Source organism: Balaenoptera physalus (assembly GCF_965194825.1).
Source record: "Balaenoptera physalus genome assembly, chromosome: 4".
Lineage (NCBI taxonomy): Eukaryota > Metazoa > Chordata > Mammalia > Artiodactyla > Balaenopteridae > Balaenoptera > Balaenoptera physalus.
This window is the reverse complement of record NC_138891.1, coordinates 130,286,433-130,297,265: the sequence shown is the minus strand read 5'-3', so window position 1 is coordinate 130,297,265 and position 10,833 is coordinate 130,286,433. Positions and strand designations below refer to the sequence as shown.

General features: G+C 37.5%; 1 protein-coding gene across 3 annotated transcripts in view; it reads left to right on the top strand.

Annotated features, from left to right (window-relative positions):
• Positions 1-233: 233 nt before the first annotated feature.
• Positions 234-10,833, top strand: part of LTN1 (listerin E3 ubiquitin protein ligase 1) — an 84,564-nt gene continuing 73,964 nt past the window's right edge. For all 3 annotated transcript variants that reach the window (XM_082460290.1, XM_082460291.1, XM_082460289.1), the window contains exons 1-6: positions 234-347; positions 5,210-5,413; positions 5,938-6,036; positions 6,555-6,785; positions 9,356-9,408; positions 10,107-10,287. In XM_082460290.1, coding sequence (XP_082316416.1) covers positions 306-347; positions 5,210-5,413; positions 5,938-6,036; positions 6,555-6,785; positions 9,356-9,408; positions 10,107-10,287 — 810 coding nt within the window. In that variant the 5' untranslated portion in view covers positions 234-305. The remainder of the gene's footprint in view (positions 348-5,209; positions 5,414-5,937; positions 6,037-6,554; positions 6,786-9,355; positions 9,409-10,106; positions 10,288-10,833) is intronic.

The following is a 10,833-nucleotide window of genomic DNA, read 5'->3' as shown; positions in this document are numbered from 1 at the left end:
CTGCAGGAAAGCGAAGAAGCAGGGTTTGGCGCTATTGGTCCAATGCTTGGCTTCCTATTGGGCAGGGGTTACGTCACTCAGATGGGCGTGGCCACAAGTGTGACATATCCCGCCACGGATGGCCAGGGACGCGGCAGGAGGCGGGAGGGGAAGTGGGGCGGCATGTGGGCGGGGTGGGTGACGGAAGGGGAGGGCCAGGGGAAGGCGTTCCTGTGGGTCGTTTTCCGGTGCAAGGGGCTGGAAGTTGTGGCTCGGTCGTGTTAACTCGGGGGCTGCGGGGTGAGAGTGCCGCTGAGACCGCGAGCATGGGCGGGAAGAACAAGCAGAGGACTAAGGGGAACCTGAGGGTGAGTGTGGGGTGGCCCAGCCAACCTAGGAGTCCTCGCCTCGCAGTGGCTGGCTCCGCCCGGCGCAGGGCCGGAGGATGTGTGGAGCGCGGCTGTGGGGAGGCGTGTGTTTGCGTGTCGAGTGTGACCTCTCTGTTGTGTGTGCGTCCCCGCGGGCGGGGTGGGTTATCGCTGAGCAGACTGGGGAGTCGTGAGAGAAAAGATGTTCCGTGCCAGAGCTGTCCCCACCCGAGCATATTCCACCCCCAACATTTTCATTAAGAATTGGTTCCGTGTCAGCTTCAAGAGGAAGGTTACCTGGCCAGGGTGGCAGGGGTGAACAAGGGAATTGGGTGGGAAGCAGTTAAGGTGAGCCTGGTGTGCACGGTATCTCGCATCATGTCGCTCCTTCGCTCAGAAACCTGCTGTGGCTCCCCACATCCCTCGGGGTAAAGGCTAAAGCCGTGACGATGATACATACACGGTGCATGGTCTGCTGCGGCCCCTTTCCATCTCCGACCCCATCTTCAACTCCCTCCGCCTCGCTCACTCCATCTGGCCACGCTTATCTCTTCACCGAACCTTGACCTTGCCTGGCAGGCTCCCCGACGCTCTTTTGTTAGGTGCCTCCAAATTTTGCCCGAGATATCTCAGTGAGGTCTCCGGTGATCACCCTATTTTAAGTTGTAGCCCTCCCCCCCCCCCCGCTCCCTTTTCTCCTTTCCTGCTTTATTTTATTCCATTGCATTTATGACTTTTAACATATTAGTTGACTGTCCCGCTTCATTTACTGTCTTGCTTCACTAGGATATTAGTATAGGATATAAGTCTCATGAAGGCAGGCGTTTCTATCTGCTGCTGTTAACCTTGGAGCCTAGAACAAAGATTAGCATATAGTAGAAGTTCACTAAATACTTGTTTAAACCCCAGAGTGGACTAAACTACAGGATTGGGGATGCCATAATGATATTTTTTATAGTACTAGGTTTATTATGGCACAGTCTAATTTTATGAGGATGCTTTTTTCCTGTTTCTGAAACAATTCTCGTGATTCCAGTACCACATTTTCTTAGATCTGTCACTTAATCTGTTTTGGAGGTTAATAATAGTAACAGTGATAATAGTAACTTACCTTGTGTTAGTACTCTCCTAAATGCTTTACTTGCATCCTCATTTAATTTTATTTTTTTATTTAAAAAATTTTCTCAATGTTTACTTTTGAAATATTCCAAATATTAGGAAAAGTTGCAAGAATATTAGAGCAACAACTCATAAATTCTTTACCTAGGATTACCAATTGTTAATCTTTGGTCACTTTTGCTTTCTCTTTCTAAAATATATGTATTTTGCTGAAACGTGTGAGAATTAGTTGCAGAAATCATGACCCTTAACTCCTAAATACTTCAGCATGTATATTCTAAAAACAGCACCATTCTTCTACACAACCATGAGCAATTATAACATGCAGAAAATTTAACTTCAGTATAATACTATTATCTAATAATATACATTATCATATTCAGATTTCTATAGTCATCTCAATATTGTTCTCTATGAGTTTTATTTAGATATAGCATTTAAAAAATTTTTTAAATTTATTTTTGGCTCTTGGTGCACGTGGGCTTTCTCTAGTTGCAGTGAGCAGGGGCTACACTTCATTGCGGTGCACAGGCTTCTCATTGCAGTGGCTTTTGTTGCAGAGCACGGGCTCTAGGCGCGCGGGCTTCAGGAGTTGAGGCACGTGGGCTCAGTAGTTGTGGCTTGTGGGTTCTAGAGCGCAGGCTCAGTAGTTGTGGCGTATGGGCTTAGTTGCTCTGCGGTATGTGGGATCTTCCCGGACCAGGGATCGAACCCATGTCCCCTGCATTGGCAGGCGGATTCTTAACCTCTGAGCCACCAGGGAAGTCCCTAGATATAGCATTTTTAAAAACATCCAAGATCCATGAAAGGATCACTCATTCCATTTAGCTATCATTTAGATCTAGGCAGTTTCCTAGTGCCTTTTTTTGGAGGAAGATTCTTTTATGACGTGGACCATTTGGAAGAGTCTAGGCAGTTGATTTGCTTAACTTAGATTTGTCTAATTGTTCCTTATAATTACATTCAGGTTAAACAGTTTTTGACAGAAATGCTTCATAGATGATGTGTATTTCTCAGTGCCTCTCACACCACAGGGACACATAATGCCTGTTTTTCCTGTTATTGGTGGTATATGTTTAATCACTTGATTAAGGTGTTGTCCATTGTATAAGTGTCTCTTTATTGGCTATTAACAAATAATATGTGGAGTAGTAATTTCGGGATAACCTGTTCTCTCATAGACTTTCACTTAATGGTTTTTAGCATCCTTTGATAATTCTTGCTGGAATCAATTATTATTATAGTGGTTTGAAAACTTATGTTTAATCTTGACTACACCTAAGTCATGATTTAGTGACTGTTGTCTCATTTTAAAGGTGATGATTCTGAGGCTTTGAGAGTTAAGTTGCCTAAATTCATGTAGTCAGGAAGTTGTGGAGTTGGGATTTGGACTTCAGAGTGGCAGTCATTTATTCAACAGAAGACTTTGAATACTGAATGCCATGTATTCAAAGACGATAGAGAAATTTTCTGTTCTTGAACTATTAGTTTGATGATAGACAGATAAGTAAGCAAATAATTGTAATATATTAAAGAATTATGGAACAGGTATCAGTAGAAGCAAAGTGGGAGAACAGCAAAGAACGGTGATTGACCTGAGAGGCAAATGTTGAAAACATGAATGTGTTTTCAGGGATAAGTGGGAGTTTGTCAGGGAGAGAAGAGATTACACAAAGACCAAATTGTGGGTAACTAATAAGAACCTGCTGTATAGCACAAGGAACTCTGCTCAAATACTCTGTAATGGCCTGTATGGGAAAAGAATCTAAAAAAAAAAAAAAGTGGATATATGTATATGTATAATTGATTCACTTCGCTGTACTCCTGAAACTAACACAACATTGTAAATCAACTGTACTCCAATAAAAATTTTTAAAAAAAGAAGCATGTTTGCTGTTTGAAAAAAATGAATAAAAAGACCAGATTGTGAAAAGGCATGACATTTTCGGGGAACTTTGTATTGAGTTTGGAACTAGAACATAAATGGTGGGAACAAAAGGGAGCAGGGAGGAGGAAGTGGGACAAGAGAAGAAAAAAGTGTTAGAAAGATGACTGGAGAGGTCGAGGCCAGATGGTGAAAGATCCCGAAAGCTTCGTGAATTTGGTCTTTAAACTGTAGACTCAGGATTGCCACCTCAAATATTATACCTCTAGAAGCCAGGCACAAAAGAATGAAGTAGGTGTAGTATAAGAAAATTAACTGCCAGAAATAGTATCGAGGTTCTTAATTTTTGAACTGTGGGTATGAGCATCTAATGTACAGTGGAGAAAGTAACAAGAAACAGTAACTACATTTTAAGTTCAAAGTAGACATTGAAAAAAGATACAATTAGTTGAAAATAATTTGTTTCTGTGAAACTGGACATCTGATACCTGGTTGTCACTGTCAGCTCTGGTCTTCAGGTCAGTTCAGAACTCAGCCTTGACTCCTTTAGATTTTAGCTTTTTATACTATTTCATTATTCTGTTTCATAATAAAACTGTTTACGCATGAGATTATAGGTAAAATTCCAATGTCTTAATATCATCATAGTTTTCAGAATTATAATTCACTAACTTCCTTTGTAGCTCTTTATTCATGTATCAATATTGAGAAAGGTGAACTGAATAATTTTAGTTCATTTTAATAAAGTTTTAAAATAGAGAACCTTTTTTGAAATTAGGCCAAGTGCTACTGTTTTGAAAAAATATCTAGTCCATCATTTTCATTTCTGGTCACTCATTTCAGTTTAGGAAGTAGTACAGATTATTATTCCTTGATAAATGATTTTCCCAAACACAGTTTTGCTAGGTATGAACAAACTGAATCACACATTTGGATTTGGATTTTCAGACATTCTTACGGAGGAATAAGAAATAGATGAGTTTAGATGGGTTGTGATGTCATCCTGGACATTGAACTGAGGCATTTTCCTATTAGATGACAATGAATACATTAATTTCTTTCAACAGTTCAAATATTTTCTTTCTTTGTCACAAAGAATCCTTTAATTTTTAGTACTGGAAGCCACTATATTGTGTATCAAACAAGCCACTGACTGTGTTTCAAAACAAAGGAGTGTATCTTATATCCTGATCATTGTATTGATTTTTATGTACATACTAATGTAATTTGTAACCATTTTAGCCTAAAGAGATTTGGTTAGGCTGTGGGTATGTGGAAATGAGTGTGTCTGCCCACAAGGAACTCCTGGTCTAGAAGTTGCTATCATTAGACTTGTCCTAGGGTAGTTGCTTAATAAATATTTGTTGAATGAGTGGGTGAATGAAAAGATATCCATTTATGAGTTAATTTTGCATCACTACACAGTATACATATGTGTGTGTACATACTATTTATACAAAAGTTGGAAATAAAAAATTTCATACAACAGTACTTATTCTTACCATATGTGATGCGTTCTGATTTTTAAAATTTTGTTCTATTTCTTTAAAATGTTGTCATGGCCCATTAAGTTGATATCATGAGTCTCTAATGGCTTGTAATCACAACTTTAAAAACATGGTTCTGATGTTTAGGAAACCAGGAAATAGCTCCTAGGAACATTATTGTTAAGTTCTTGGTGACAAAAATATTTATCTTTGGGGAACATTGCAATAGATGCATAAGCTAGGGGGAAAAAGTCCTCAAATAGAAGTTTGCTTCATTGTGGGAATTGTCAAGTAATTACTCCAAAGAACTCAAAGTTAAATTTTGAACTCTTCCTTGACTCTGACTTTTTTTCTACCTACTTTCTTACCAGCCTTCAAACAGTGGCCGAGCTGCAGAACTCCTTGCCAAGGAACAGGGAACAGTGCCTGGATTTATTGGTTTTGGAACATTTCACAGTGACCTAGGCTATGTTCCTGCTATTCAGGGAGCTGAAGAAATAGACAGTCTTGTGGATTCTGATTTCCGAATGGTGCTGCGGAAACTTTCAAAGAAAGATGTCACAACAAAACTAAAAGCAAGTTTTATCGTTTTCATTAAAATGGTCAAGAAAATCTTTTTGTTAAAATGTCATTGGCATATTTTATGTAAAGAAGAATGAAGAATCATCACTAATAAGTACTTTTAAATGAAGAATCATCACTAATAAGTACTTTTACAATTGTACTTTTTTCTGACACAGACTTTAGGTTATACTTATCTTCTAGGTTATAAGTTAGTTTGTTTTTCTGCACTTCTTAGAATCACTTTGGAATTCTGGCTTTACATTTTTTCCTATTAAGTAATGTAATTTTGACTCTCTAATTTTAAATGGTTTTTGTTTTTTGTTTGCGTACGTTTTATATATTTTTTAAAACAACTGAAAAGTTTCTACCATAGTAACCTATAAAGGAACTCTTCAGATTAGTCCCATATGGCACAAAGAGGCATGGTGTATTCTCACGTTACATAAAATAGACTAAGCTTCTAGAACAGCATAAATATAATCAACAGTCAGTATCATGGCTGTTGATCCTTAACAATTTTAATAATTTATTTTAGGCTATGCAGGAATTTGGAACCATGTGTACAGAGAGAGACACGGAAATTGTGAAAGGAGTTCTTCCATACTGGCCAAGAATTTTCTGCAAAATTTCACTTGTAAGTATTAAGACTTGGCTAGTTTATTTCTGTTGTGGTTTTTTTGTTTTGTTTTTTGTGTTTTTTGTTTTTGTTTCTGGTTGAAGTTGTGGGGACTATCAAATTTATATGATTCATTTTTGGTGAGGGTTGTGGAATGTTATGTCAATATTATTACGCAGATTGGATCATGTTGGGTTGTAAAAAGGAGTCTGTTAGGTCCTTACTATAGAATTACCTAGATACTTTTAAGTCATAGCACATTTTGACAATGTAATTTCTTTGTATACTTGCTGCAGAAGAATGAGAATGAATTGCTTATTTATTCCAGGCTTAGCCTTGACTCTATCTTGAATACAGTCATTTTTAACTCGTTGGGAAAAGGAAAAATTAATCAGTTTTTTAATATAATTACTGATTTTAGTTTAGGTTTGTGCATAGGTGAATTCTTATTAATGGGTCCTCATCGCATACCCAGAAATGTCAGTATTTATTTTTATGGGTTAGAGCTGTTTTAAACCATATTATATTTTCAATAGGATCATGACCGCCGGGTTCGAGAAGCCACACAGCAAGCTTTTGAAAAGCTTATCCTTAAAGTTAAGAAACACTTGGCTCCTTACTTAAAAAGTTTAATGGGCTATTGGCTAATGGCTCAGTGTGATACTTACACACCAGCTGCATCTGCAGCAAAAGATGCCTTTGAAGCAGCTTTCCCTCCAAGCAAGCAACCTGAAGCCATAGCATTTTGTAAGGATGAAATTACAAGTGTAAGTCCTTGGAACCATTCTGTATCTATTTTTCTGAAGTATTTAAGGGATATATGGCATATTACAAAGGCAGCTCTTTTACCTAGCATTGTGAGGATATGAGACGTGAAATATTTTCAATGGAAGATTGCGTTTTTTAAACGGTGTTTATGATAAAGTTGACCATTTTGGCTTTTTAAACATAATTAACTTTTTGGATTGGATCTTTCTAAATGATTTAAGTTTTCCCTGTTTATTTTAATGTCTTCATTTACTGTATCTAAAAAAATTTAGATATGTGCTTTGTAATATATAATCTAAAAAAAGAATACATCTAAAAATCAAATCTAAACTTTTTTCCCCCATATTTCCAAATCAATACATGTATACAAATCTGTTTCATCCTGGTATTCCTTTGTATATATAGATATACAACAGTTTATTTAACTTCTTTCATTTTAATATACATTTGGGATTTTTCCCCAGTTTTTTTTTTCAGAATAGGTTTATTTATTTATTATTTTTAAAAATATTTACCCGGTTTTTTATGATAACAAACAATGTGCCTCAGTGAACATTCTTGAATAGATTTCTTCATACCCTGTAGGAGTGGGAGTTACCAGAACTTCTAGTAACTATATGTTGGGTCACAGGGTTTAAATTTTTTATAGATGTGGATAAACTGCCCTTCAAAGGGCCATACAAATTTGTACTCCCATTAACAGATATACATTTCTCCAACACTTGGCCAACAGTTTTGCCAGACTGATACCAGCCATAACTTTTGTGGCTTTTAGTTTGTACACAGTACTGTCCTTCCTCATTTTTTCTCTCCTTATTTGCTATTCCTGATATATGGACTGGAAAAAACTAGACGCCAATTTGTTAGCATTATACCAAGAGATAAAAATAGGTGGGCTGTGAGTCCATTGAGGAGAAGTAAAGATTTAAAAAAAAAGATAATGCTTGCATTTATTTCCTCATTTAGTACTCTTACATTTCCATAGCACCCGATGTATAATCCTACTTAAACACCTTCCCTCCTCCTCCCTCGTTTTCTCCCTGCTTCCCTCCTTTCAGTTAGTCGACCTTTCTGTGGCTTCCCATTATACTTACAAGTCCAGATTTCTTATCTTGGCCTACAAAGCTCTACATGATGTGGTCCCTTCTTACCTATCTGGTCTCTTCACCCAACATCTCTACACACACACACATACACACACGCACACGCACACACGCATTCTAGTTCCCCCTTTAAGTTCTTGGTTCTTACATTCTTTATTTTCTGTTGTACCAGAGTTGTTTTTCTAGGGTGATGGTTTGTAGTTGTGTGGTTTTTTTTTGGCCGCACCGCGCGGCTTGTAGGATCTTAGTTCCCGGACCAGGGATTGAACCGGGGCCCCAGCCTTGAAAGCGCTGAGTCCGAACCACTGGACTGCCAGGGAATTCCCTAGGGTTTGTAGGTTTAATTATACTCTCAAAGGGAGTTCTCTATCCCAACTGTAAATTAAATATCATTGGTTTCTTTAAAATATCAAGTGATGAATGTTATGAGTGAAGTATCATGAGTTTGGACACTTAAGAGTTTTAGAAAATGGATTTAGAGATAATTAATTCGGCTATTCATAGTTTTGTTTATTTGGTTGGTTTTTTGTTCTTGGTTTTATTATGGATGGGTAACTGATCATTGGATATGTGGATTATTTCCTCCATTATTTTACCTTTAGTTGGCTGTGTCACAGATATACAGATACTGGGTTTGAACTTTCCTAAGTTCAAAACACATTTATTAGAGAGGAGTTAGGCAAATGAGATCCAAATGTCACAGTGTCTGTAAGAGAACATGGGCTCTGGGTCATACCACTGGGTTCCAGTCCACTCTGCCATTAGTTGGGGTGTTTGACCATGGGCACGTTTCTGTGCTTCCATTTCCTCAGCTGTTAAAGTAGGAATTAACCTGTACTTCATCGAGTTATTTTGAGGATTTAGTTAATGCACGGAGTGTGCTCAAAACAATACATGGTAAGTGGAAAAACTCAGTAAATGTTGGTTATTATTATTGCTGATAAAATTGATACTGGAACAGTGGACTTGCTAGTACTCTACCCCAGAAGTAAGCAGACTTACTCAGTATTTCAATTGGAACCTTAAACCTTCCTCCATGATGGAGCAGAGCACAATGTGTGTTCTATGTGAGCAGGGAGGTGCTCAAAAAAGAGGGGCGAGGAAAGCAGAGCCTAATTCACTCCCAAACTTACTAATCGGACATCCCATTCACTTCATTGCTGTGTACAAGAAGAATGGAGAAACAAGGGGCCAGGAGTATTTAAGGGAAAATTCCTCTCAGTGGAAACTGGAGGTGTTTGGAAGAAGTACCTTATCCTTCTTTACCCCAGCAGGTGCCAACCTTGGGGATTGATAGGGGGAAAAAATTGGTAAAATTCAAACCTTTTAGTTTTGCTACTTAATTTTGCTACTTTTGTGAGAAAGGGGATAAAAACTTTTAGATAAGATGAAGTTTATGTTCTGTCTCTTCACCACTGACAATTCAATAAAATCTCAAGGCTGTGGCATTTTTCTCCCCTCTGTAGGTGCTGCAGGATCATCTTATAAAAGAAACACCTGATACACTCAGTGACCCACAGTAAGTTGTATTGTTTCTGTGTAACTCAGATTAAGTGAAACTATGTTTCACTCATAGGTAATAAGATGGTAATTTCAATGTGACATTTTTTTAAAAAGGGATGCTAAATGTAGAGGTGAAAACACTTAATATAGTGCTATTTGCCAGGTGCTGTTTTAAGTGCTTTTACCTGCAAGTTGTCCCGCTATTTAACTTGAATTATCTGGGAGCCCACGATTTGGTTCTTTTACAAAGAGATGTTTTTAGGTTTTTTCAAGATTTGCCTTTTGACAGTTTTAAGGTCTGGATGAAAATAGTTGAACTATGAATAGTTCTATTGAAAGAATAGTAAGATGTTCCATTTACTTTTTACTCTTGTGTTCTCATCAAACTATTAAGAGTCTGTAAGGGAAAGTACTCTTAGATGCAGTGTTATTTATTCTCTAATCATCCAATTAACTGCTACTGAGAGCAGTGTACATGCACACTTATGAATGAAGCCACAACTCTTCATTTACTTTCACCTTGTATTATTCGAATAATATGTGATTAAAATTCTATATTGGCATTTTGCGGGGGTTTGGCACAGGGAGAATGAATATAGAGATAAAGCAACTTTGGTAGATATTCAATGATAAAACATTTAAAATAGAAGTGCTGAATATGTATTTTGTCTTATTCTCAATCCTTATATGTATTTATTTTCTTTTTACATCAAGAACTGTTCCAGAGGAAGAGAGAGAAGCTAAATTCTATCGGGTTGTAACTTCTTCCTTATTGGCATTGAAAAAATTGCTTAGCCTCCTACCTGATAATGAGCTTGATTCTCTGGAGGAGAAATTTAAGTCTCTTTTATCACAGAATAAGTTTTGGAAGTATGGAAAACACAGTATACCTCAGGTATCTTAATCTTTTTTATTTTAAGACATTTCTCTGATTCCGTTTTCTCCCCTGATCTTGTTATTTTTTATTTAGGCTTCATGTTTATTGTTTATGTTTAAAATTCTGCAAACACATTTTTGTGGTGGGACTGAATTAACCTCTTACTAGAATGTCCTTGTATTTTCATTTTTTTATTTAGTTGTTTGGACCTCAGATTCAGAGTTGAATCATCATCTTTCTCTGTTCATGGCACCTTAAAACTGCTAGGTGTGTACAAGTCTCTTCCTTTTAATGTATTTATTTTTTCCATTTTGTCTGTCTGTCTCCGTTTTCCACCTCCACCAGCTGCCCATCCTAAGTGTGATTAATGTATGTGCTTTCGTCTGTGCAGTCGATTCTCATTATTTACTGTGATTTTATTCTGTGAAGTCCACGAACACTGAATTAGTGAATACTGAAGCATTGCTCTGAGGGGAAATGCAGGATCAGGCTCCTGTTAGTCTCTTGTCACGACATTTTTGACAGTTGGTCAGTACATAACCTTGTTTTATGTGTGTCTGTTTA